Source organism: Schistocerca piceifrons, chromosome 2 (genome assembly GCF_021461385.2).
Source record: "Schistocerca piceifrons isolate TAMUIC-IGC-003096 chromosome 2, iqSchPice1.1, whole genome shotgun sequence".
In the NCBI taxonomy this organism is placed as follows: domain Eukaryota; kingdom Metazoa; phylum Arthropoda; class Insecta; order Orthoptera; family Acrididae; genus Schistocerca; species Schistocerca piceifrons.
The window spans coordinates 665,769,425-665,797,132 of record NC_060139.1 but is presented as its reverse complement, the minus strand read 5'-3'; the positions used below and the strand labels follow the sequence as shown (position 1 = coordinate 665,797,132).

Sequence of the window (27,708 nt, the reverse complement as noted above, 5' to 3'; positions counted from 1 at the left end):
GAACTGCAGGCAATCAGTGTTAGAAATGAGTGAGAATTTAATAATGAACAGGAAGTCTATACATCCCTCGCAGACACCTATGGCTTAGTGCAGCTGCGATACCGAATCCAACGTAGCACCCCGGCAAGAAAAGTGACCCAAGTCGGAAAACGGCATCTTTAGTTTACGTCATTGAAAAATACGTGCAAAGTGCTCAAACGTGCACGAAAAGTACCAAAACCTGTAGTTACCTGTTTATAAGAGACGCTGGAAGTGATGGCTATGGGCCTCCAGGCATCGCTGATTTCTTGTAATGACGTTACCAGCAAACCGCTGTAATTCTGCAGGTGTGATATAGTTAATTTCTCTAGTAATGTTCCGTTTAAGATCATCTGTTTTGCGAGAACTGTCAACACACGCTTTAATTTTTAGTGTGTCCCTCCCATAAATGAAAATCACACGGTGTGAAGTTCGGGGACCTTGGAGGCCAGAGGCCTCTACTGTAGGGGAACACGTCAGTGATGGGGGCCATATTTTGGTTGAATGTGTGAGCGACTCCTGCATCTTGTTGGAATACTGCATACAGCTTCTCTGCATCTGTTAATTATGCATAGAAAGAGTAAAAAATCTCTAGATATCTGGCACTGTTTACAACTTTACAGCGTAATTGAAAAATAGGGGACTAATAATGCGCTTGCCGGACAACGCACACCAAACACCTACCTTCTCTGAGTGGAGAGGTTCTTCATGACGCAGAATACGTGGGTTTTATGTCCAATTCTGGAATTTACATAATCTGACAATTAAAACCAGATCTCATCTGACTTGAAGCAAAACAATGAAAATAAATATTAGTGTCAGGGGTGTTGAGAAACAGCTGAAATTGTTAAAAATGATCAAAACTACAGGGCCCGATGGAATCCCTGTCAGATTCTACACCGAATTTGCGACTGAGTTAGCCCCTCTTCTATAATCTATCGTAGGTCCTTCGAACAAAACACCGTGCCCAGTTCTTCGAAAAAAGTATAAGCCACACCTGTGTACTAGAAGGATAGCAGAACTGATCCACAAAACTACCGTCAAATATCCTTAACATCGAATTGTTGTGGAATCTTGGAATATATTCTGAGCTCAAACACAATGAGGTATCTTGAATACAATGACTGCCTCAGTGCCAACCAACATGGAATTCGACAATATTTATCATATGAAACACAACTCGCAATTTTATTACATGACATTGAAAGCTTTGGATCAAGGCAGTGACTTAGACCCAATATTTCTTAATTTGCGAACAGCATTTGACTCAGCACGACACCTACGCGCATTGTCAAAAGTACTATCACATGGGGTATCAAGTGAAATTTGTGACTGTATTCAGAACTTTTTGGTCGGGAGGACGCAGCATATTATCTTGAACTGAGCATCATCAGCAGATGTAGAAGTAACTCCAGGTGTGCCCCAGGGAAGTGTGTTGGGAACCTTTCTGTTCTTGTTGCATATTAATGAATGTCCTTGCGGACAATATTAATAGTAACCTCGGATTTTTTGTAGATGATGCCGTTATCTATAGTGAAGTACTGTCTGAAAGAATCAAGTCAAATCTTGATAATATTTCAAAGTGGTGGAAAGACTGGCAACTTGCTTTAAATGTCCAGAAATGTAAAACTGTGCACTTCACAAAACGAAAAAACGTAGTATCCTATGGCTACAGTGTCACTGAGTCACTGCTGGCATCGGTCAGTTTTCACAAATACTTGGGTGTTACGCTTTGTAGGAACATGAAATGGAATGATCACATGGGCTCAATCGTGGATAGAGCAGGCGGTAGACTTCGGTTTATTGGTAGAATACGGGAATACGGGGGAGTGCAGTCAGTCTACTAAGGAGACTGCTTATAAGTCACCGGTTCTAGAATATTGCTCAATTGTGTGGGAGCCGTAAGAAGTAGGACTAACAGGGGATATTGAACGTATGCAGAGAAGGGCAGCACAAATGATCATAGGTTTGTTTGATCTGTCCGTGAGTGTCACAGAAATTCTGACGGAACTGAACTGAAAGACTTGAAGATAGATATAAACTATCCCGAGACAGTCTATTAACGAAGTTTCAAGAACCGGCTTTACATTATGACTCTAGGATATTACAGTCCCCTAGGTATCGCTCAAAAAGGGATCATGAGGATAAGATCAGAATAATTATAGCACAGAGAGAGGCATTCAGACAATCATTCTTCCCACGCTCCATACGTGAAAGTAACGGAAATTAACCATAATAACTGGTACAGGACGTACCCTCTGCCACGCACGTCACGGTGGTTTGTGTTAGCAGCTAATGTTAACAGCGAAATGCAGTAATGAACTCTTTTATTTTATACTGATACTCAAATTTCAACTCTTGGACCACAGTCGCACGATAAGCTTTTAATTTCATACCTTTTGGTACACGATGTACGCATGGACTTGTGCCTATAGTTTCAGCGGTCCTCATTGTCGGTCACCTATCCATCTGCACGTTCTCAACGGATCCTACAGCACGCCATTTCTTGCACAGATCTTCAATATTGCTGGTCGTAGGGAGTTTCCTACCAGGATACTTCGCTCGAATCATTTCTTTACATTCTTTGACGGAGCCTCTCTTTATTCAACGCTCCACAATATCAATTCGCTGTTGTAATGCAAACTGCCCGACTCTTACAACAATTTAAGAATACGAGCTTCTTAACAAGTGACGCTCAAACACACAGCTGCACTCAACTTTCCGGTAACATGCAGTGTAGCCAAGTTTCGGGAGTTTTGCCACTTCACAAGCAATTCGACTAGAGGTGATTAACTGGTAAGTGAGGCTGTATATAGAATTTACTGCCTGCAATACTAACTTGAAATTCAAAGGAAGCTTTCATTATGTTTCAAATAATTAATTCTTTAAGCCGAGTTTTCTCAGGTCTTGCGTTTTTGGGTTGTGTCACTGTTCTTGTCAGGGTGCGTTATGAGATGGCAGCCAACGGGATATTGCAGTTCGTGGAAGCGACTGCGGCGCTGTGGCCGGACGAGGCGGCGCAGTATCCAATCGAGCAGCCCTGTTTCGGGTACAGGCCTTGCTTGACCTTGGTGGCTTCCAAGCAGGATGCAGTGCATTGCGCACAACTGCGAGCCGTGTTGCTAGCCAGCGGGCCGGTCACGTGGCCGCCTGCCGCAACGCTGGTTTGCTTGGGTGGGGCGCAGGGGGGGGGGGGGGGGGGCCTGGGACTCCACAGAAGCAATATACTACGCCGCCGGGACTGCAGAGGCGCACTTGGCCGCCGGCTGCGCCCAGAAGTGGGCGCAGCCGGCGCAAGCCGTCGGCGCCGACCAGCAGCGCTACAGGTAACTCGAGTCATTCTGTTCTGTCGTATTCTGCGTCTGCCTTCAGCCATGTCATCCTGCTGGTGTTACCGGCACAGCACTGAATATTCAAGCAGCGAATAATGGGGCAAACAGTAACAGGGTGGAGGGCTCGAATGTCTATACCGTGGTAGTACAGGTTACGAGAGCATGCTTGGCAGTGCAACTGCGTGAGTACGATCAGATTATTTTTGTAGCAGCACGGTGCAAAGCGGCATTTCACCTTGGTGTCCAAATTGAGCTCAACGGACACCTTTCTCGAAGGTGTACGGGTGCAGGAGAGTCTGTTCCATCACCTCCTCGAAGTGCAGGCCACGGGTTTGGACAGTTGTAACATGTTTTACCCATATTGGGGAAGAGCAGGTTTGAAATGTCCGGCCAGCGAACCTAATTTAAGTTTCCACTGGGCTATCTCATCATGCAGATGCCAACATGGTTCCCTTGAATGGATCACAGATAATTTTCGCGTTCTTCGGAGTAAGAACCTCATCTCTAAAACACCACGGCGTCGAAATAATGCTAACTGCAATCTTCATTCTCGGAAATACGTATTTCAAGCATTATATTCATTTCCTAGGATTACGCGAAACACATCCTAAGTTCGCCGGCCGAGGTGGCCGAGCGGTTCTAGGCGCTACAGTCTGGAACCGCGCGACCGCTGCGGTCGCAGGTTCGAATCCTGCCTCGGGCATGGATGTGTGTGATGTCCTTAGGTTAGTTAGGTTTAAGTAGTTCTAAGTTCTAGGGGCCTGATGACCTCAAAAGTTAAGTCCCATAGTGTTCAGAGCCATTTGAACACCCTAAGTTCGTAATTTAAACCGTGATCGAATTTTACATATCCACGTCCAATATCTGTATGATACTATACTATAAAGGGATAGTCAAATGAAAACGATGTAGAAAAGTAACCAAAACGTTTATTATTTCGAAAGTATTCGCTGGCGTGCCTGTTGTTTCGATTACGCTGCAGACGTTCCACTGAGGAGCCCTTATACATCCTCCTTACTTCCCCGACTTCTCTCCATGCGATTCCCATATATCTGGAGACGTGAAGAGAAACATTCGTGGCCGTCTATTTGCTTTGGACGAATAGGTGCAAACCTGGGTACAATCATGGTAACCGCAAACATTTTTCCATGAAGGCATGTCTGATCTGACTGTTGGATAAATGTACTATCAGTTATGGTGGTTATTTTTGAAATAATAAACAATTTACTTACTTTTTTCCATCTGTCTCGTTTTCATTTGACTGCCCCGTATATAATTACTTAATGATCGTAGAGACAGGTCTCTATATTGACATCATAACAAATGAGTTAATCGCTGAGTGAAGTGAAAACTTTCGTACATACATATTCTACTTCTTTTCGGTGGTATCATAGATTGATTATCCGCTTAAGAACCCTACAACGCGTGTGTCTGGAAAAAATTCTCATCGTTAACTAGAGATTGCAGAATTAATACAACAGATTCTTGGCATACTTATGGCGAGCAACGGTCGTATTTGCGTACCGTACAAATTTTAGGCAAAATCAACTGCTTGATATCAATAATAGTCCACTTAAAGACTTAACGAGTGCATACATCGGGAATAGTTGTAGTGCATCCCTTACTACTAGCTCTGTTTGTCTACTTGCAAAGAGCTGATTCCTACCTTTTCCTATGGGTAAATGTGACACGAAGTCACTCAAACTCAACATAAACCAACATTTTCTAGTTGTGCATATGTGTGTGTGTGTGTGTGTGTGTGTGTGTGTGAGTGGGGGGTGTGGCGCGGGGGGGGGTGGGGTGGGGGGGGGGGAGCGAGGGCGAGCGAGGTGATCTCGGTTTGAAACTGAGGCCGGATTGGTTTTTTCTTATTTATTTTTTACATCTTGTAGCAAGTGGCTATATACATTTCTGAAATTTCCTAGCTATAAATCTACAGTTCTGACTTTATTTAAACATGATAGTGTTCTCGACATATAAGGCAATGTCCCCACATTCCGGCTGACGCACACTATTTGTACCGTACATAATATGGGACCAAGCATCGAGCCTTGTGAGAGTCCGGTGATGCAGTTTTAATCGCGTTATCACATCTGTTCTGCACAGAGTGATTCCTTACTATAAACTAGGCAATCACAAGAAAATGTGCAGTGAGATGCCTCGTTGTGAGGCTTACCAAACGTTTCCCCAATGTGGAGGAAGTATGCTGTCTTTCTGTGTCTCGGGTACTCCTTCATACGATGGCTATTTGGAAAGTGAAGTCCGATCGGGCGCGAAGTGGAAACAACAGTGACAATCCGGTAAAGTTCTGCACAGATGTGGAGGGCAGTGCCTCTTGTATGCTCGTCGATCGCGTCACGTCCCTCTTTTCAATTCTGTGCACATAAAGATGCCTGGCTAAACAGTCTCTCCCGTGAAGTATGAGGACCAAGTGAGAGATTTCGCCTGATGTCATGCAGCCCACATAACACAGTTCCTTCTTCATGACAATTGTCAGCCACACTCTGCAAGGACAATGCAGATGCTCCTGTAGCGTTTTCGATGGGAAGTATTTGATCACCCACAATACAGCCCGTAACTGGATACCCCTGAGTTTCATCTCTGCTCACATGAACCACTGGCTTTAAAGACAACTTATTGGCACCGTTAATGAGCTATAGACAATCGTACAGAGTTGGCGGAAAGCACAGGCGGCTGCCTTCTATGACGAGGGTACTGGAAAGGTGGTACAACGCTACGACAAACGTGTAAGTCGGAGGGGCGACTACATAGAGGTAGCTGGAAGCTGTAGGTAACCGTAGCAAATCAAATAACTTTTTTGTTCTCACAGTGGCTTCCATTTCACGACCCGACCGGATCTTACTTTCGGAATAGCCCTCGTATGTATGTGGTCGACTAGTGGAGAGTTAGTGAACAATGTGGAAGCTTTCTCACGTATAAATTCTACAAATTTCTGATGGTTCGCTTAAGGAGACCCTAGCGCAAGCATCTGGTCCAAATTTCTCAGTTTTGGCTGTAGTGTGCAGAATCCAGAGAAGCTATTGGTTGTTTGAAGCATTCACATGCCACTGTCGACCATCAGATAGATCAACTGTTCGTATATTCTTAAGCTGATGTCCATTGATAATACCCCATTTCAAACGGATATATACATCTAAATCTACATGGATTCTCTGCAAAAGTGCCTGGCAGAGGGTTCATCGAACCACCTTCACAATTCTCTATTATCGTACAGCGCACAGAAAGAATGAACACCTATATCTTTCCGTACGAGCTCTGATTTCACTTATTTTATCGTGGTGATCGTTCCTCCCTATGTAGGTCACTGTCAACAAAATATTTTCGCATTCTGAGGAGAAAGTTGGTGATTGGAATTTCGTGAGAAGATTTCGTCGCAACAAAAACGCCTTTCTTTTAATGATGTCCATCGCAAATCCTGTATCATTTCTGTGACACTCTCTCCCATATTTCGCGATAATACAAAACGTGCTGCCTACCTTTGAACTTTTTCGATGTACTCCGTCAGTCCTGCCTGGTAAGGATCCCACACCGCGAAGCAATATACTAAAAGAGGACGGACAAGCGTAGTGTAGGCAGTCTCCTTAGTAGGTCTGTTACATTTTCTAAGTGTCCTGCCAATAAAACGCAGTCTTTGGTTAGCCTTCCCCACAACATTTTCTCTGTGTTCTTTCCAATTTAAGTTGTTCGTATTTGTAATACCTAGGTATTTAGTTGAATTTACTGCTTTTAGATTAAACTGATTCATCGTGTAACCGAAGTTTAACGAGTTACTTTTAGCACTCATGTGGATGATCTCACACTTTTTGTTATTTAGGGTCAACTACAACTTTTCGCACCATTCAGATATCTTTTATAAATCGTTTTGCAGCTTGTTTTGATCTTCTTATGACTTAATTAGTCGATAAACGACAGCGTCATCTGCAAACAGCCGAAGACGGCTGCTCAGACTGTCACGCAAATCGTTTATATAGATAAGGAACACCAAAGGGCCTATAACACTACCTTGGGGAACGCCTGAAATCACTTCTGTTTTACTCGACATCTTTCCGTCAATTACTACGAACTGTGACCTCTCTGGCAGGCAATCACAAATCCAGTCACATAACTGAGACGATATTCCATAAGCACGCAATTTCGCTACGAACCGCTTGTGTGGTACAGTGTCAAAAGCCGTCCGGAAATCCAGAAATACGGAATCGATCTGAAATCCCTTGTCAATAGCACTCAACACTTCATGTGAATAAAGAGCTAGCTGTGTTTCACAGGCTTTCTAAACCCATGTTGACTGTGTGTCAATAGATCGTTTTCTTCGAGGTAATTCATAATGTTCGAACACAGTATATGCTCCAAAATCTTGCTGCATATCGACGTTAACGATATGGGCCTGTAATTTAATGGATTACTCCTACTAACTTTCTTGAATATAGTCCACCATCGCACCAGAGAGTGCTCATCTCAACACGTTTAAAATTTCGTAGCTGTGAAAGTACGGTTGTGACTGTGCTTAGACGCTAGTGTGCTTGCCTTTTAAGGCATTCACCTCGCGTTCGAACTTAGGTACACTACATAGAATGCTTATATTACAGGACCTAACGTTGAGCCTTGTGGCATCCCAGCGATCCATTTTTGAGCGTGCTAAAACGTTTGTTGCGCAGAATTGCTTCCTCATTAGAAACTTTTCTGGAAAGCCTAATTGAGACAATTTGTACATGAGGTTTACCAAAAGCTTTCTCGGTGTGGAGGTAGTTCGTACCCTAGCCAACGTATCTGATCGACAGGCGCAGCGTTTGGTGAACTGTGTTATGTCTGAGCGTAAGCCATACTGCTGAACAGAGGTTACGTAAAGAGCTTGCAGCGTTAAGACGCTCTAGACTCTAGAGGTTTCTCCAGGAACCTGACGAGCTGCAGTAATGGGATTCTGTAAAATTTTCGTCTCTGCATATTATAAATTAAATTTCCCTGCTGCGTTTTTCTGTCCGTATTTGAAGGCTAATCTCAGGGACTACTGTAGGGGTTTTGACACGGCTTTGACTAATAGACTGATCCACGAGAAAAACTATTGTGTGTAATTTATTACGACTACGCCAAACAAGTCGTCCGGCCATAGATGTTTACAAGGGATACTCCCCATCGCACCCCCTCAGATAATAATAAAAAATAAAAAAAAACAGAGTAGAAACAGTGGACGGTCCAAGCTTAAGATGTGCAACATCGAGCGCATTTGTAAGAAGCTGGGCGTTGTGATTCTGTAGTCATGGTGTTGTACTACAAAGCGAGAGGTCAGTGTTCAAATCTCCCTCGCGCCCCTTCATTTTTTAACAAATTTATGAACTGCCCGTCCGGTCACTGACGTGTCTGTTCTCCTTCTGTAGTCTTGTCACTTGCCGTACTATACACTGGTTGTATAATAGGAGTCATATGGTAAGAATACACTACCGTCGCAAGCAAACGTGATGAATAGTGAGAGCAGGCGAGATGCCGCATAGACCTCACACAGAAATGAAAACAAGAAATAAACGAGTGTGAACTATGTTACAACAAAGAAATTCAGCGTCAAAACTTCCAAAACGGAACGCAAGAGTCGTAACATTTGGTACTTATGCAGAACAAATAAGTACGTACGTCTGTAGGTAACATCTCGCTGTTGCAAACCGACGTTACACAATGACACAGACACGAATATGAGTGCAGCGAACAGACACTTCAATGACCGGACTGTCGAGCCCGAGGAAGATTTGAACACGGATCTCCCCCTTCGCAATCCAACACCGCGACCACACAACCACGATGCCGTGGCTGGTCAGATTTGCTCGATGTTGCACGTCTCGAGCTTGGACCGTTGACTGTTTTTATTTTGCCCATTTTTTCAAAGTTACGGACACCTTCATCCCGTTTTCATGCTTGGTCTGTGTTTAGTTTTTGACGGGATAATAATTGGGGCATCTTACAACTAAATCTAACGGGGTGCAATGGGAAGTTTCCCTCGTTAGTGCTATTCGTGTGAAGCCTAGGCAAGTTGCTAGTCATCAGGCATAAGCTAAGACTGTTACAAAATTTTGTACATGTCTGCACGTTCAGAGACCGTGAATAGTTAGAACTGAAAGAAAAACAGCCCTCGGTCACTATTTTCAACAAATTAACCTGGTTTCAACACTGCTAACATGGTCACAGAATAATGACTAAAACGTATGATAGGGTATAAGTATGGAATCATCGTAAAAGACTGACAGTACTTCTATGTCATTTATAAAATAATAAATATGCCAAAAGGGCATTAGTCACAAAGATATTTAAGAAAAAGAAAAGAAAACTGTGATAGCGAGTCGCTAAGGGCTGCTCGTTACTTGCGTGATGCAGGTTGCAACCTATCACAGTTTTCTTTTTCTTAAATATCTTTGTGACTAATGCCCGTTTGGCGTATTTATTATTTTATAAATGTCATATAAGTACTGTCAGTCTTTTACGATGATTCCGTATTTATACCCTATCATTCGTTTTTAGTCATTATTCTGTGACCATGTTATAGAATATAGACCATTCTTTGTTTTAAATTCTGAAGAAGAAACTCCTAGCAGTGTTGAAACCAGGTTAATTTGTTAAAAATAGTGACCGAGGGCGGTTGGGTTTTAGCTGCTTGGTATAAGGCAATACATATTCAGACTCTAGGCCGAGAAAAATATCTTCCTTTGTTTCCAGCACTTGTAAAAAGCCAGCCCAGTGTTAACGTGTTTTCCTATAAGAAGATTTCTCACTCTAGGCGGTATTTTAAGTTTGACGGGAAGCTGCTCCCATACGACACAAATATTCCATTGCCCGTAGTCTGTCTCATTCTCAACCTCGGAAAATCTAAACTTTTTAAATTTATGTCGGTTAAATCGTTCCTATCGTTTGTAATTGACTCGAACTTCCCTAAAATAAATGAAATGAGAAGTTTCGGTAGTTTTCGCAATGATCTCAGTCAAAAGATCTTATAAATACAAAAGCCAATTTAACGCAGTAATGGCATTATAGAGCTAACAATGTGTGTAATTTTTTTCATCAAGAGACAGTTCGAGTTTCATTTTGATGGTATTGCTTACTCGTTAATAGCGGTCTAGACACTGCCAGTTCAAGAAAAGCTGCAGTGTGTCGTTTGATTTGATCTGTTGTTATTCAGTGTACGTTCAGAGAGCTACGTGATACAGTAGCGCCAGAGCAGTATGGTTCCAGAAGCAGGTTCCAGAAGTAGAAGAAAATCGGTAGCTTTGAGGAGAATAAATTTTTCAGAAGAATACGAAGCAACGGATAGTACTTCGAGTAAAAGAAAAAAAAGTTACCGTCGTAGATTTCTTTGCAATACGGTGTTCGTTGACAACTGTCCATAATGTCACGTGCAAGAAATAGTGATCACATGTGAACATAATTTAATAACAACGCGAAATCAAGAAGATTAATCGTCTTAGACGTATTGAGTTTGGAAACAATGATGCTGAGGAAGACGGCTGACGACTATGTGCTGTAAGTTTTACAGACGAGACAACATTTCACACAACAGATGCATAAATAGCCCCGACTGTCGCAATTTAAGGTTCGGAGAAACTAAAGTAATCACGTGAAATTGTTCGTGATCTGGCTGAACCGTATAGTGGACAACGCTAGAAAAACGTTATAGAGCCAAGCGGCGATTTTTTCAGTGTATACGACCACGTTATTTTGTGTTGGTATCGAGTAACTGTCCTGTGTTCTGTAACACTCTTCTTGCTGACGTCAGTATGATTCTCCTTGAACTGCTCACAGCCGATTTCCTCCTCTATCGTTGCCCAAGAGAAAAAGTATTGCGTCTCACTAAACTCTAATACTTGTTCTTCGAAGTATAGATTTCACGTCATTAGATTATTTTTCCAGAACCACACTGGGACACGCAGAATGCATTTTTGCTGATGACATACATTCTGTATGATTCTTGTCGACATGTTGTTATGCGTTAAAGAGTTACCGCCGTTTGTAACTGCCATGTTCATTTCGAATTGCTCTGTACAATCGTTTCCACATATCTGGGAATCGGGTCTGACGAGCGATACTAGTCAAATGAGTCATAAAACGCGACCTTTCGCAGTTGTGCATTAAACTTTTTATTTCTTCTCTCCAGCATAACATAGTTTTTGAAGGGCGCATACAAATATTACACACGTCAGTGTTTACAGTGAGGCTTTTCGCAAAAAGAGCTTTGGGGGAACAGTGTGTCTAGAGGCTCTCATATATGCCGAATGCGTCATCTGGTGGACGTTTAATTCATCCCAATTATCAATTTTACAAAATTGCTCACATATTTCCATTTTATCTGTGAATTACTGTTTGTAACAATGAAAACGGGCGCAAGAGAAATGTAGTTTTCTTACTTCAGGCTCTTGATGTCGCATTATTTCAAATAATTTTCACTGGCAGCTTCAAGTCGCAGAAGCTCACATAGCACAACACTGAAGGAGTAGAACTGTCCACACCACCGAACTGCCACAAACATTACAAATGCTGTCTAGTTCTGAGTGCTTACTGCAGTAACTTCTTTTCAGCAGCTTAGTAGAGTAGAACATAGCGCCGAATCAGGTGGTAATATTTTTCTCACCACTGTCATCCAGTATCACACCAAATGCTGCAGCAAAAATTGGAGTTGCTACACGTCCACGAATTCAGAAATTTCCACGTACCTTTTACTTGGTAAGCATGTGTGGCTCACCCAGATAAGTATATCTGATGTTTTCTTCTGTTGCAGGGGTGTGCAAAACGGGAACTACCAGGAAAGCGATGTGCGCCCAAGAGCCGCCTCAGAGGTGAGAACCAAGTTATGTAGTTAGGCGTTTGCATGTTCCGTGTATCATACGTACTACAACTCGATATTTTTGGTTGTGGCACCGTTCATGGGAAATCAAGCGGATCCCAAATGCGACGGCGATTTCCAATTACGATGTAAACGAAATTTTTCGGAAATATTCCGAAATAGCGTCCTCAATCTTTTACCTGTCATTTCCTCATATAGCCTTTATGATATTGCAGATTGCACAACGGAATCACAACAGTACTTTACCGTTTTGTGTGGAGGATTAGACCCATGATGACATGCTGAATATACGAGGGTTGCCCAGAAAGTAATGCAGCGCATTTTTTCTTCAACAATTCTTTACTGAACGTAATGAGAATTATACACACGAAAGAACGGTGCTTTATCTACACACCCTATTTTTCCACGTAATCTCCATCCCGTTCTATGGCCTTCCTTCAGCGCGAAACAAGGGCGTGTTTGCTCTGACGGTACTAATCCTTGTCCTAATGACGGAGCCAGTGCTTCACTGTGTGAATCACCTCCTCATCGTCCTCAAAATGTCTTCCACGACTGGCATTATTTAATGAATGACATCAGCTCGCTGCAGCATGTCAGGTGTGACAGCCGTGGATGGTCTCCCCGACCGCTGCAAATCGTGGAGCTCCGCCGAGCCGCCTTCTCATAAAAAATTGGAAGTTTGTGGTAAGGTCTTATCGGACCAAACTGCTGAGGTCATCGGTCCCTAAGCTAACACACTATTTAATCTAATTTAAACTAAATTACGCTAAGGACGACTCACACACACACACACACACACACACACACACACACACACACACACACACACCCATGCCCGAGGGAGGGCTCGAACCTCTGACGAGGGGAGCCGCGCGGACCGTGACAAGACGCCGGAGACCACGCGGCTACCCCGCGCGGCGCCTTCTGATGACCTCACCCTCCTTGCCCAGCGACTAACTGTACTTCCATCGACATCAGGTGCTCCACAGACTTTGCACAAGTGTCTGTGCATATTTTCCACAGTTTCTTTCTCTGCAATGAGAAATTCAATGACGACACGTTGCTTGTAATCTACATCACCTACAAACGCCATTTTGAAACTCTCCTGCAGCTACGCTATCTGTCGGAAATGACGGAAACTGCGCGCGCTCGCTCAGTAGACTTAAGATAATACATACGTAACGTTTCTCATTCGCAGCATTGTTTTCGGCTGAGAAAAAAATGCGGTGCATTACTTTCTGGGCAACCCTCGTGCATTCAGTTTTTACGCGGCAGACCTGCTGCACTGCTCTGGAGAGAACACGACCATGATGTCCTGCAGGTGTGTACGTCTATACTTAACCTTGGTAATTAACTATGCCGGTCGCAAAAGGCAATACCTTTTCCACAATGGAAGACAGGAAAAAAATGTTAAATTTCAAGGTCGAAAACGTGTCCTCTTTAGGGACTGAGACCTTCTCAATCTCTATGAGGTGCAACACAGCTCCAGATACTGTCATTGAGTACGAATTCTGGAATCCAGATGGCCGGACTGCACAACAAAGTGGTAAACTGAAGATACGAAAGCTGTCTTGATTCAATCTGAGGCTGTAAATCGTTGGTTGCGCCGGCCAATTTGCGGCCGCTTTTGGGAGATTTCTCACATTCATCTAGTCGAATGCTGGCCATAAGTTCCCCTCTTTCCAACCAAACCAAAAAAAATGTAGCATTCAGAACACATTTTATTCAACTTCAGTTACGCCGATCAACATCAAAGGTATAGATCATGGAAGTAATGCAGTAAATCAATTAACGTGGTCAGATGTGAGGTTCCGTAAACAAACAAGATTTTATGGATCCCATAAATGTTAAGTAAGTGTTAAATTTGATTCCCTGTTTCTCCATTTCGTGTTACAGTCAAGTGGCATTTTGTGTGTTCTTTTTGTTGAAATCCAACAGAATTTTCTGAATTTTTATGAATTTTTATATTTCAGGTATTTAATTTCAGTGGCAGCTTAACATTATTCGAGTATAATGATTTTGTTGTAAGTATTTTATACCTATAGTATATCATAACTCATTTGCTACGCCGACGACATAATTTCGGATTGTTGAATAACCGTGGTAGCATTCATATTCAAATAAATAATATTAAAAGACTTCACACTATTGAAAAATGCATGCCGTTTAGGTACCAAAGTAATATACCTTAAAATTACAAAGTGGATAATTATCGGTCATTTGAGATACAATTAGTTTTGTTTTCTTTCTATATAATTACTATTTGTGGCACGATGTGTTCTCAGACTCATCGAATTAGCTATGTCAACAACGGAAATTTCAGATTTTTTTCCCCACCTTGCCCGCATCTCGTGGTCGTGCGGTAGCGTTCTCGCTTCCCACGCCCGGGTTCCCGGGTTCGATTCCCGGCGGGGTCAGGGATTTTCTCTGCTTCGTGATGGCTGGGTGTTGTGTGATGTCCTTAGGTTAGTTAGGCTTAAGTAGTTCTAAGTTCTAGGGGACTGATGACCATAGATGTTAAGTCCCATAGTGCTCAGAGCCATTTGAACCATTTCCCCACCTTGGAAAAAATTCTGCGGACACCCATGCATGCTGGCACCTTACATAGATCGATTTTTACATTATCTTAAAAGAAATAAATAATAAATATGATTAACAACACGTAGGTATTGTTCTGAAGTTCGTCTGTGGAGTAGAAGGAGTTGTCAAGCAGAAATGATTTACATTTGTTTTTAAAATTGTTTTAACTGTCTGTCAGCACGTTTGATTCACAAGAGGTAGTCACCTATTTTTGTTGCTGCATACTATGCTCCTTTCTGTGGATGAATAGGATTAAGCTATGGACGGCGGAGGCTGTTTTCTTTTCTAGTGTTACGTTTATGAATATCGTACTGTTAGTTCAAAAAATGGTTCAAATGGCTCTGAGCGCTATGAGACTTAACACCTGAGGTCATCAGTCCCATAGAACTTAGAACTACTTAAACCTAACGAACCTAAGGACATCACACACATCCATGCCCGAGGCAGGATTCGAACCTGCGACCGTAGCGGTCGCGCGGTTCCAGACTGAAGCGCCTAGAACCGCTCGGCCACACCGGCCGGCTATCGTACTGTTAGTTTCAATTTAGCTGGTTTTGCACAGCAAGCGTTATAATAAAGTACTGCGAGTCATTTCGTGCATTGCCTGGACATTGTCATGTGTTGCGGATGTCCATGGCTCTCCTTCCCAATCATCGTCGCCAAAGTGTATGTGGCCCTGACCAAATTGTCGGCACCTTGCCACTACGGCTGGACGCAACATTGCATTTAGTCCACATACCGCTAAAACTTCACTGTGAATCTGTGTGCAGCTCAGACGTTTTGTTCACAAGAACCGTGCCGTCGTACGTACTTCAACTTCGGAGTACGTGTCCTGTTGCCCGCGCCGTTTCGCTCCCACACTGCGATGCACCTGTACCGCAACGGAGCCGTGTGTGTGTTACCTGGCAAACCTGATTTTAGGATGAACTACTTTTGCCTAGGTCAAACTCGTTCAACCTGTTACCGATAGAATAAAACAGTTTAGCCTAGGTCGAATCGGTTTATCCAAGTTAGAATTTACATGCTTTAGGATAAATTGGTACGTCCTAGTCTGAACTTATTTCACCTAGTTTGTATCTTCTATAAGCTTTTCAAAGTAAACTGAATAAAGGTATAGAAATAAAATATTCAGTATGATCCATTAAAGTTATTTATTAACTAATCAGTAATTTCACATCTGTCACTAGATCAACTTACATGTATCCATCCACAGAAACCACCTTTTCTGCAATTTGCTTATTGACTTATTTTTACAAGGTTTACTTTGATGGTACTTAGAATTGCAGAGTACTTCGTTTTTCTTACAATTGCATTTGTTTCTTGTACAGTTTTTCATGCAACTGCATTTCACGAAGCCTTGCCCTGATCCAACAGAATGTTTTGTGGCTGCAGTCCTTAAAGATATTTCAATATCCTGGTTAATATCTCCCACATCTAAAAACTTCTGAATGCAGACGTCGAAATCAGTTCTAAAAAATAAAAAAGAAGTTGAAACAAATATTTTTTAATATTTTATTACAAAAAATTATGGAAAATTTTAATAAAATTATACTTGCAACAGTGTTTTTGAAGTAGCCCATGTTTGGTGCCAACTTTTTATATGCCCTCATCAGTCTTTTGAAGTATTACTCCAATTATGTTTCGAAGGTCACCTCTGCCTTTATCTACATCCAGAATAGGTACGGTTACGTCAGATGGTGGATGGGATTTGTCAGAGGAAGCTTTCATTCTTTTAGCTTGTTTTTCTTTTTTTAATTTTCTGTCGCAATTTTTCTAGCATTTTGAAAGTCGTTTGTGTCAGTTTTCACAATGTTATCGTCATCACTGTCTTCGTACTGTTCAGTACTGCTGTCATCTTCAATTGCCTTCTTTAGGTCATGTTCATCCTGAATATCGTTTATGATTTCTTGAGGCAACGAGGAAGTGGAAAGTCTTACTCTAGGTTCGATTCCGGATAATGCTTTCTAAGGTGACAGTTTTATGCCAGAGTGGTAGGCTCGATTTTTCATGAAACGGACATACCTTAATCGTTCTGACCACTTCGTCGAATTGTTGTCCTTCAACCAAAAACTTAACATATTTTCAATAGCACGTTCAACAGAACCCTGACTTTGGCTGTGCCTTGGTTTTCCACGCACAATTTTCAGTTCTGACCAAAGATTTGCGAATTCACTTATAACATTATTGACAAATTCTCTGCCATTATCAGATTCAAGAATGCACGGCGCCCCTGAAGTTAGGAATACGTCATTCAAATCAAGCCACTTCTTCGGCCCCCTTTTGTTGTTAATGCACGAAGGAAAACAAATTTTGTCAGATGGTCTAGGTAAACTAGAATGAATTTTAAATTCCCGTCTGCTTGTGTTTGGAAATCAATAAAATCGACTTGGCATCTGCTATTCATTTCCGAATGGAGAATTGGCTTTGAAACTAGCCCTCTTTTCTTTTTTTTCTTCTGTTGTTGACAAAAATCACACATTAATAAATAGACATATCATTTTCTTTGTGATATTGGCATATTTTTTTGATGTCTCGGCTAATATCCTATCGCGACCACCATGACCCACAGCTACATGAGCTGCGTCAATCACATCATGAAGTTCATCAGCTGGAACAAAATATTTTATATTCCCTTCACACTGTGCAATGAGATTTTTCACATCACCAATTTTCAAAACAGTAAATCGTTTCAGTCTTCTTTTTTGTTCAAAAATCGTTCAAATGGCTCTGAGCACTATGGGACTTAACTTCTGAGGTCATCAGTCCCATAGAACTTAGAACTACTTAAACCTAACTAACGTAAGGACATCACACACATCCATGCCCGAAGCAGGATTCGAACCTGCGACCATAGCGGTCGCGCGGTTCCAGACTGTAGCGCCTAGAACTGCTCAGCCACTGAGGGCCGGCTTCTTTTTTGTAATGATGTTCTTTTTTCCAACTTTTCTGCGTCTTCTAGTTATTCATCTGCTGATAACACATGATAATGAGAATACATTTTGTTTTCACTCTGCAAAGTTTGCCCCAGAAACTTGTCTCTCCGCAGCTTTTGATTCGTTTGTCTACTGCAATAATTATACTAGGATTATAATGAAATCTTTTAAACGCAGGCCTGCCGGGGTGGCCGAACGGTTCTAGGCGCTACAGTCTGGAACCGCGCGACCGCTACGGTCACAGGTTCGAATCCTGCCTCGGGCATGGATGTGTGCGATGTCCTTACGTTAGTTAGTTCTAAGTTCTAGGGGACTGATGACCTCAGTAGTTGAGTCCCATAGTGCGCAGACCCATTTTAACCATTTTTTAAACGCAACCAGCAATTCAACACGCGCACTCGTCGATGCAAAATACCGTTCAAAACAAAGAACAGTGCGAGTTAAGAACGGTTGACAGGAGCGAGGTGCGAGTCAGAGATGATTCGGGGATTCCCCGTTCGTACAGGCAGCGACTTGCGTTCCGACTAGGTAAAATTAGTTCAGACTAGGACGTATCAGTTTATCCTAAAGCATGTAAATTCTAACTAGGATAAACCGATTCGACCTAGGCTAAACTGTTTTATCCTACCGGTAACAGATGAACGAGTTTGACCTAGGTGAAACTAGTGCATCCTAAAATCGGGTTTGGCCGGTAACATATGCATGAGACCGGGAGATTTCTCTTCTGCCAATGCGTCTATCTTGTTACGCATTGGTCTTACCGCGGGACAACGAAAAATGTGTGTGAAATCTTATGGGAGTTAACCGCTAAGGTCATCAGTCCCTAAGCTTACACACTACTTAACCTAAATTATCCTAAGGACAAACTCACACACCCATGCCCGAGGGAGGACTTGAACCTCCGCCGGGACCAGCCGCACGCGGGACAACATGGGTAACGTAATTTTTGAAGTCCCCCGTAAATGTATTGTGACGCTGTTTTTAGTATAAAGGACAATTCAAAAATATTTATTTCGTCATTCATACACGTCAGTGCGCGCATACCTGATGGCACGGACAACGTCCAGTGGGTATTCTGTTTCTTTCCATGTACGAGGTCTGTTCAATAAATTCCGGAACATTCGTAATTTCGCGCCAGTGGTGTGATGGAGCGAAAAGCCCTTGGTATCCCTGAACAAGCGTGTGTTTAATGCGTAAGCGCCGGAAGTTTCATTGTTGTATGTCTGTCAGTTATTGTTCCGTTCTGTATTGAGTAGAACGTTGTGTCGCACAGTTTGCGAATTTCGAGATGGCAGAGTTAGAGGAGCAACGCGTCTGCATTAAATTATCGTGAGACTTGAGAAAATCTTTACAGAGACACACCAAATGATGCAGGAAGCCTACGGTTATGAGTGCGTAAACAGTACTCGGTGTTATGAATGGTACACACGGTTTAAAAATGGCGGACGGAAGTTACAGGTGACGCTCGTTCAGGACGCCCTTCGACGTCTACTGATGATGCTTATGTCAGGGACGTCAACGAAATTGTGCGTATCAACCGAAGACCGACTGTCTGAGAGATTGCAGAAGAATGTAACGCTTCAGCTGGACCATGTCACGATAATGCTGACACAGCACCTTGGAATGCATCGTGTTGTCGCTAAGTTGGTCCCACTGCCCATGAGTCAACACCAGAAAGACCTCCTCGCAGTCTATGAAGAGCTTCTGGATAGCACACGTGAGATGTTTCTTAAGAGAATCATAACTGGTGAACAGACGTGGGTTTACGATTATGATGTTGAGACGTTGAAAAGACGAAGATTTGTGACGACAGACGAGATAAAGGAAAATTCACAGACGGCGCTTCACAAGACGTACCAAGATTGCCATTGGAAGTGGAAACGGCGTTGGGAGCGGCATATCAATTGTGGAGGAGAGATTTCGAAGGACACCATACACAATAAGTAAAAGGTAGCGCAGAAAAATTTTGTGGACCAAGTTCCGGAATTTTTTGTATCTGCGCCGCAGACGTAGTTTCCTATACTGGCAACAAGCTTCCGCTTTCCCTTCGATTTTCTGCTTTTTGATGTCACAAAGTCTTTCGTCATGTTTGTTTTGGGTTTGGGACGGACATACTTCTGTCTGTGTACAGGCACTGTTTTCCTCATTTTACTTATCGAGACTTCGTTCTTGCGGTGGTGCTTGTGTTCTTTCGTCGGATTGCTGCGGCAAGTGCGGCGTCGAATTCGCCCCGCTCAACAATTGCCTGCGCGTTGGTCGGTGAGACGTTCTGCGCTGCTGCCTCAACTGCTTGCACTGTAGTTATGAAAGCTTTCGTTTTCGATACCGATTTCAGACTCTTTCTACCGCACGATCCGTTCTAAATTTGGTATGTCTTCGACCGTGCTGCTTCCAACACAGGTTCGTTTGATGCCTCTTGTTTTTAGCGGCTACAAATCAGTCATAAGGTATGGCTTTTCTCCTTCCTACTAACAGAGGAAAACCTGCAGCTGGTCGTTTTTGCTACTGCTGCAATACCACTCAGCTACGGATGCGGAGATAGGTTTTAGTATTACCCTAAATACTTACCCTATGTAGGGTGACTAATCTCGTAATTGAACTGCCTCCTCACAAGGGGTGCACCAGAAGGCTTGCATTTACCGTGAATCTCTTGCCCAACGTAAAGTCCGGAGCGACGGGAAAAAAGCGCAGGTGACGCCTGTATATAAGAAGGACGGATCCTCAAGAGTACAGACCAATATCCTTAACATCGGTTTGTTGCAGGATTCTCGAACATATTCTCAGTTCGAATATAATGAATTTTCTTGAGACAAAGAAGTTGCTGTCCATGCTTCAGCACGGCTTTAGAAAGCATCGCTCCTGCGAAACGCAACTCGCCCTTTTTTCACATGATATCTTGCGAACCATGGATGAAGGGTATCAGACGGATGCCATATTCCTTGACTTCCGGAAAGCGTTGGACTCGGTGCCCCACTGCAGATTCCTGACTAAGGTACGAGCATATGGGATTGGTTCCCAAATATGTGAGTGGCTCGAAGACTTCTTAAGTAATAGAACCCAGTACGTTGTCCTCGATGGTGAGTGTTCATCGGAGGTGAGGGTATCATCTGGAGTGCCCCAGGGAAGTGTGGTAGGTCCGCTGTTGTTTTCATAAATGATCTTTTGGATAGGGTGGATAGCAGCGTGTGGCTGTTCGCTGATGATGCTGTGGTGTATGGGAAGGTGTCGTCGTTGAGTGACTGTAGGAGGATACAAGATGACTTGGACAGGATTTGTGATTGGTGTAAAGAATGGCAGCTAACTCTAAATATAGATAAATGTAAATTAATGCAGATGAATAGGAAAAAGAATCCCGTAATGTTTTAATACTCCATTAGTAGTGTAGCGCTTGACACAGTCACGTCGATTAAGTATTTGGGCGTAACATTGCAGAGCGATATGAAGTGGGACAAGCATGTAATGGCAGTTGTGGGGAGGCGGATGGTCGTCTTCGGTTCTTTCGTAGAATTTTGGGAAGATGTGGTTCATCTGTAAAGGAGACCTCCTATAAAACACTAATACGACCTATTCTTGAGTACTGCTCGAGCGTTTGGAATCCCTATCAGGCCGGATTGAGGGAGGACATAGAAGCAATTCAGAGGCGGGCTGCTAGATTTGTTACTGGTAGGTTTGATCATCACGCGAGTGTTACGGAAATGCTTAGGAACTCGGGTGGGAGTCTCTAGAGGAAGGGAGGCGTTCTTTTTGTGAATCGCTACTGAGGAAATTTAGAGAACCAGCATTTGAGGCTTGACTGCAGTACAATTTTACTGCCGCCAACTTACATTTCACGGAAAGACCACAAAAATAAGATAAGAGAGATTAGGGCTCGTACAGAGGCATATAGGCAGTCGTCTTTCCCTCGTTATGTTTGGGAGTGGAACAGGGAGAGAAGATGCTAGTTGTTGTACGAGGTACCCTCCGCCACGCACCGTATGGTGGATTGCGGAGTATGTATGTAGATGTAGATGTAGATGATTGTTATAAGCGTTTTCCTTTCTGTTACAGACATTATCTTACATTTATCCACACTTAGAGAGACGTGGAAGTCTTGTCCAAGTCATTTTGCAACTTTTTATTTTAGTCTGACGACGATGTTTTCCTCTACTGAAGTGTTTTCCAATCTTCTTGAATACGCAACGTCCTTCCAAGAAAATAAATTCTGGTGTCTCCTCAGAACCGCGAGAAAACTATGTCAGTGACCTGAAAGGCAGAGGATTTAATTTTCTTTCTGTTGACAGTGTAGTGATCGAGAAATCGACTGCACTGTGCAAAGTGGTCGCAGTGCTCTGCGGATGGAAGCGTGGGGGCGAGAAAAACCAGCTGCGGGTGCGCGTTTTCGCTCACTTCAGTCAGCTGTCCGAGTACGCCAGCGAGTGCGGACGTGGTTACTACGTCTTTGTACATCGCTCCGAGTTGTGTGGGTAAAATGGTGAAGTTTCTCAAAATACCTGCGCAGTCCTGTACGTCTGTTACATTTGGCAATGGCGGAAGCGGCTCAAAATCGAAAAAAATAGACTTTATGACGACAGTTATTTGAAGTATGGTTTTACTGTCACCAATAATAAACCTCAATATGTATTGTATTAAACAGTCCAAGGAAATGGACAAACCGTTGGATTTCTCCGAAAGAAAACTGAAAATCCGTAATTAGCAGCAAACTACTATTATTCAGGTAATAAAATAGTATTCTTATTTGTAGGTTAAAAATAATGGTATGTTACGGATTACTTGTTTTCTGATTTAACAATATTTCTATTAGGTTTTATGTATCCAGTGTCAAACCGAAAGCGTTAGCTGTTACCGAGTCACATATCGAATCGCTAAAGCAGGGAAGGCGCGTATACATGCCGGGAATCTTATTTTCTCAGCAGCCCTGGATGTGACTGTAATTATGCTAGGTAAGCAGGAGGCAAACAAGGTAAAAAGCATACAATTTTCCGATAATAGCACTGAAAGCAGAAGAAACGATATGGCTGAATACATTCGACACCAATTAATCGCAAAAGTAAAGTAGAGCCCGCAGTTTGCCTTACAGTCTGACGAATCTACTGATGTTCCATATGGTGCGCAGTTTATGGTATTTGTGCACTCTGAAGTGGATGAAAGTGTCATGGAAGACATTTTATTATGCAAAACACTTCCTGCTATCACTAGTGAGCAGTTTTTGTACGACATGTTTTTAGAAAGCACTCGCAGCTACGAGACTGATAGGACGAAATGTAACGCCATTTGTAGTGACGGTGCTAAATCTATGACTGGCAATAAAAGTGCGGTCGTTGCGAAATTAAAATCGATAATGCCATTTGTTTCATGGACACTCTGCTTTCTTCATCGACAAGCTCTGGCTGCCAGTATTTTACCTTCTGATTTAAATGATGTGGTTAAAGAGGTGACAAAAGCTGTGAACTCCATTAATGATAAAGCGTAGCAGCATCAGCGAATAATATTGTAGTGCTGCTGATATTATTTGATAAAACGTTTGAATGGGTTTCAGGTGGCGTGTGGCTTGCACCGGGACACCTCAGTCAGCGGGCGCTGCTGACGGGTCCTCAGTTAGCCCGTAAAGAACACGAGGACCTGCGACTGGACTCCTTGCAACACCACCTGAGGAAGGCTCCCAGCGAGGAAGAAGCCGGGCCCCCTGCACAACAGCCTAGGGGGGCCTGCCCTAACGCTAAACGGCAGAGGAAAACGATTATGAAAAACGTAAGTTTCGATCCTAATATGTGAACCTTTTTCATAAGGACTCTCCTATTAGAGAGAAAATAACCCAGACTCTTAATACTGTCGTGAATTCACAGACTGTGATAAATAGTGCTGCAGTGTTAGGAGCACGTCATACCGAGAGGTACTGTGCTAAGATTGATGTCTTCATCTACGTGTACGAGCCTGCATCAAAAAGTAATGCCTCCTGTGGCATAAAAGATTTAGTAATGAACATGTAAGGCCGAAATTAGTTGCTTCCTGGTCTCGGGTAGGTGCGCTGGCCCCGGATCGAATCCGCCCGGCGGATTAACGAGGGCCGGTGTGTCGGCCAGCCTGGATGTGGTTTTTTAGGCGGTTTTCCACATCCCGCTAGATGAATACCGGGCTGGTCCCCACGTTCCGCCTCAGTTATACGACTCGCCGACATCTGAACACGTTCGCACTATTCCATGAATTACACTCGACGCAGAGAGCTGGGGTACAATAATTCCGTCCCGGGGGGTACGGGGTGGCGGCAGGAAGGGCATCCGGCCACCCCTTCATCCTAACCTTGCCAAATCTGTTCGTAACAACACCGACCCTGCGTCAGTACGGGACATGGCACCAGTGAAAGAAAGAAAGAAGGAATGTAACAGTGGAAGTAGTACAGATCAGTATCCTACACAACAGAACCATTCAGCACAGTCACCATCCATTCGTACACATTTGCGACTTCATTGAACCCAGCCACCAACCAGTTAGGTAAAATTCAATTTTCTGCTACTTGATCCACAATTTTAAAGCTGTTTTAGCCTTATCCGCAAAAAAAGTGCACGGGGTGCTGTAATCAGCAGTATGCGACGTTGTATGTCCCACAATGCGTCAGCTGCCTGCGGCTGGCGCTGGGGCAGCAAGCGTCTGTAGCCGAGCAGTATAGACGCAGCCGCAAAGGACAACAAGTGAGCGTATCCGAGAGAAAAGCACTATATACGGTGATGGAAGATGAGAAATTGGTGGAAATGATTTCAAAATTTCCTCGCGTCGGTACCATTATACAAGGACCAAACTGTGAAGGATAATGCTTCGAGAAGAAAAGCGAAATTCATGGAGAGTGTCGCCAGCCGCGTAAGAAAACTTGAGTCATAAATTTATCAACGAAGCGAAAATGAGAACTCTGCAGAAGCTTATCGAGTTGGAAAATCGTATTTCATTCGGCTCTTATTTTTCCGTGCGTCGTTCATCAGCGATTACTTACACTCAACAACTCCAACGCCATCAATTGCGGATAACACTGTCGTCGCATAACCTGATTACAAAAAGACTGAAATGCAAGCTTACCAACCGTTTTAATATTGCGATCAGTTTCTGTTTTTATTTTTATATTATACTACTTTCAGTCTTATACTGTCTGCATTATTAATAAATCAGTAACACATTTAGGGAGATTTTTCATTTCATGCACCCTAGTATTAAGGCTAGTTTTTCGCCTGAACTTATTGGGTGTGGATATCTGGGAGAAAAATCCTTCTTAGTAACTTCTTTGACGAGTTCGTGGACACGGCTGAACTGGGCCATGTTCCATTTGAATTACTCTGACGATCTATAGGAATAGCGAGCTAAGCGTCGGCCGTTCAGCGTGAAACGCATAACGGCAGACGCATGTTTCAGGCGCCGCGTAGGAAGCCCACCTTAACGGAGAAACGGACATAGTAGATAAACGACGGAGTAGCAGTCGACAATATCTGTCACAGATGCCAATCTAGGACGAGGTGATGAAGTGATTGGACGAGACAGATGAGTTAGAGTTCGTAATCATCAGGTTAAAAAATACTGTGAGAAAATGGGTCAAGAAGCAGAAACACGAATTATTCCAAACTAGCTTTGATGTCTGGGTTCGACTATGGCGCAAATGTGTACTAAAGTATGGTGACTGTTGAACTGCCGGCCGAAGTGGCCGAGCGGTTCCAGGCGCTTCAGTCTGGAACCAGGCGACCGCTACGGTCGCAGGTTCGAATCCTGCCTCGGGCATGGATGTGTGTGATGTCCTTAGGTTAGTTAGGTTTAAGTAGTTCTAAGTTCTAGGTGACTGATGACCTCAGCTGTTAAGTCCCATAGTGCTCAGAGCCATTTGAATCATTTGTGTTGAACGGTAGAGCTGTGTACGGCACAGTTCAAGCTGTGATCTGTACTTATTCTGCTGTTACGAGAGTTGCCCAGAAAGTAATGCACCGCATTTTTCCCTTCAACCATACTTTATTGAACATATTGAGAATTACACACACGAAAGAATGGTGTTTTTTCTACCCACGCCTTTTTTTAAACGTAATCTCCACCCGTTCTGTGGCCTCCCTCCAGCGCAAAACAAGGGCGTGTATGCGCTGTCGGCAACAGTCCTTGTCCTGGTGACGGAGCCAGTGCTTCACTGTGTGAACTGCCTATGCTGACTGGCAGATGCAGCGCCAACTTCTGAGTCGTAATGCGTCTGTCCTCACGAATGACAACATCAGCTCGCGTCAACATGCCAGGTGTGACTGCCACGGACAAATCGTGGAGCTCCGCCGAACCGCCTCCTGGTGACCTCGCTCTCTTTCCCCAGCGACTAACTGTACTTCTGTCGGCAGCAGATGCTCCATAGACTTTGCACAAGCGTTTGTGAATGTTCCGCACAATTTCTTTCTCTGCAGTGAGAAATTCAATGACGGCACGTTGCTTGTAACCTACATCACCTAGACACCATTTTGAAACTGTCCTGCAGCTACGCTATCTGTCTGAAGTGTCGGAAACTTGGCGCGCTCACTCGGGAGACTTCAAATAATACATACGTAACGTTTCGCATTCGTTGAATTGTTTTCGGCTGAGAAAAAAAATGCGGTGCATTACTTTCTTGGCAATCCTCGTGTGCTGTGCGTACTACTCTGAACTATATGGTAGAGGTTACTTTTATTTTTTTATCAGCTGGTGGGGCGTCTTCCCGTTCCACTGGGCTACGGGGCGCGTGAAAAAAATCTTCTTTAAATTCCTCTGTGCGCCCTGTTACCAGTGTAAATCTGGCTTAACGCTCCCAGCTGGAGCGGTAAGTACAAGGGCTTAGTAGATTCTTAGGAATAGGATATCGCAAGACAGTTACCGTCTTTCTTCCAGAGTCTGGCAGTTCAAGTTTTTCGGTATCTTCGTGACCCTCTCCAGTCAGTGAAACGAACCTGTGAGTATTCGTATTGCTCTTCCCTGCATAGGTACAGTATCACGTGCCAGTCCTATTTGGTATGTTTCACACACACTTGAGTAATATTCTAAGGTGGATCGCACATGTGTATTCTAAGCAATCTTTTTGTCGACTGATTTTTCAGTGTTGTACCAACTACCACCTACTTTACCTCCGACTGAGCATACGCGATCGTTCTGTTTCACACATCTACAAATTAGAACATCCAGGTATTTATGTTAGTTGGATGATTCAAGCTGTGACTCACTGATATTGTAGTCATAGGATACTACGTTATTTCTTTCATTTTGTGAAGAACACAGTTTTACATATCTGAACATTTAAAGCAAGTTGCCATCCCTGCACCACTTTGAAATCTTATCAACATCTGATTGAACATTTGGGCAGCTCCTTTCAGACAGTTCTTTATAGCTGCGTCATCTGTGAAATGTCTTACGTCATTAACATACGACATGAGCAGCAAGGATCGCAACACACTTCTCCGGGGCTCATATGAATTTACTTCAACATCCGTGGACGGCACTCCATCCAAGATAACACGCTATGTTCACCCTTCGAACAAATTCTCAATCTGCTCACACGGTTCGCTTGATAACAAACGTAATCTTTTCACTTTATAAAATTCTAAGAAAAAATCATTGGCACCAACGTTAACAAGATCTCTGTGAGTTGCATAAGTAAATGCGACAGTCCATGCAGTCCGTGGTGTGTCCATCATTGGAGTTCCTTTCCGGGTTTGACACAATACAGAGTACGGCTCTGAGTTGTTCGGAAATACGAAATGATCGTTATAACATTACAGTAGAACAAGAGAACAGTCAATGTTCATTGCAGAAAAAATATGTCGCACGCAAAGGCAGTATGTACGAAATTAACCTTTAGCCAGTTTGAAACTTGTACCAAAGAATAACTGGTAACGAATCTCCCTGGGTCCAGCTCGACTCCTGAACCACCCGAGCAGCCGAAAGGGACTGACTCAAGATATTACCGTTTCGCTACCTGTTTCTCGCTTATTGAACGTTGAAACTTCTTTATTACATATTTTACTTAAACTGCTGA

At 43.2% G+C, this 27,708-nt stretch overlaps 1 protein-coding gene across 1 annotated transcript in view; it reads left to right on the top strand.

The window, feature by feature from the left end:
- Positions 1–2,972: 2,972 nt before the first annotated feature.
- The window catches only part of LOC124775730, a 168,668-nt gene continuing 143,932 nt past the window's right edge, over positions 2,973–27,708 (top strand). The window contains exons 1-3 of the mRNA XM_047250557.1: positions 2,973–3,344; positions 12,121–12,178; positions 23,236–23,447. Coding sequence (XP_047106513.1) covers positions 2,973–3,344; positions 12,121–12,178; positions 23,236–23,447 — 642 coding nt within the window. The remainder of the gene's footprint in view (positions 3,345–12,120; positions 12,179–23,235; positions 23,448–27,708) is intronic.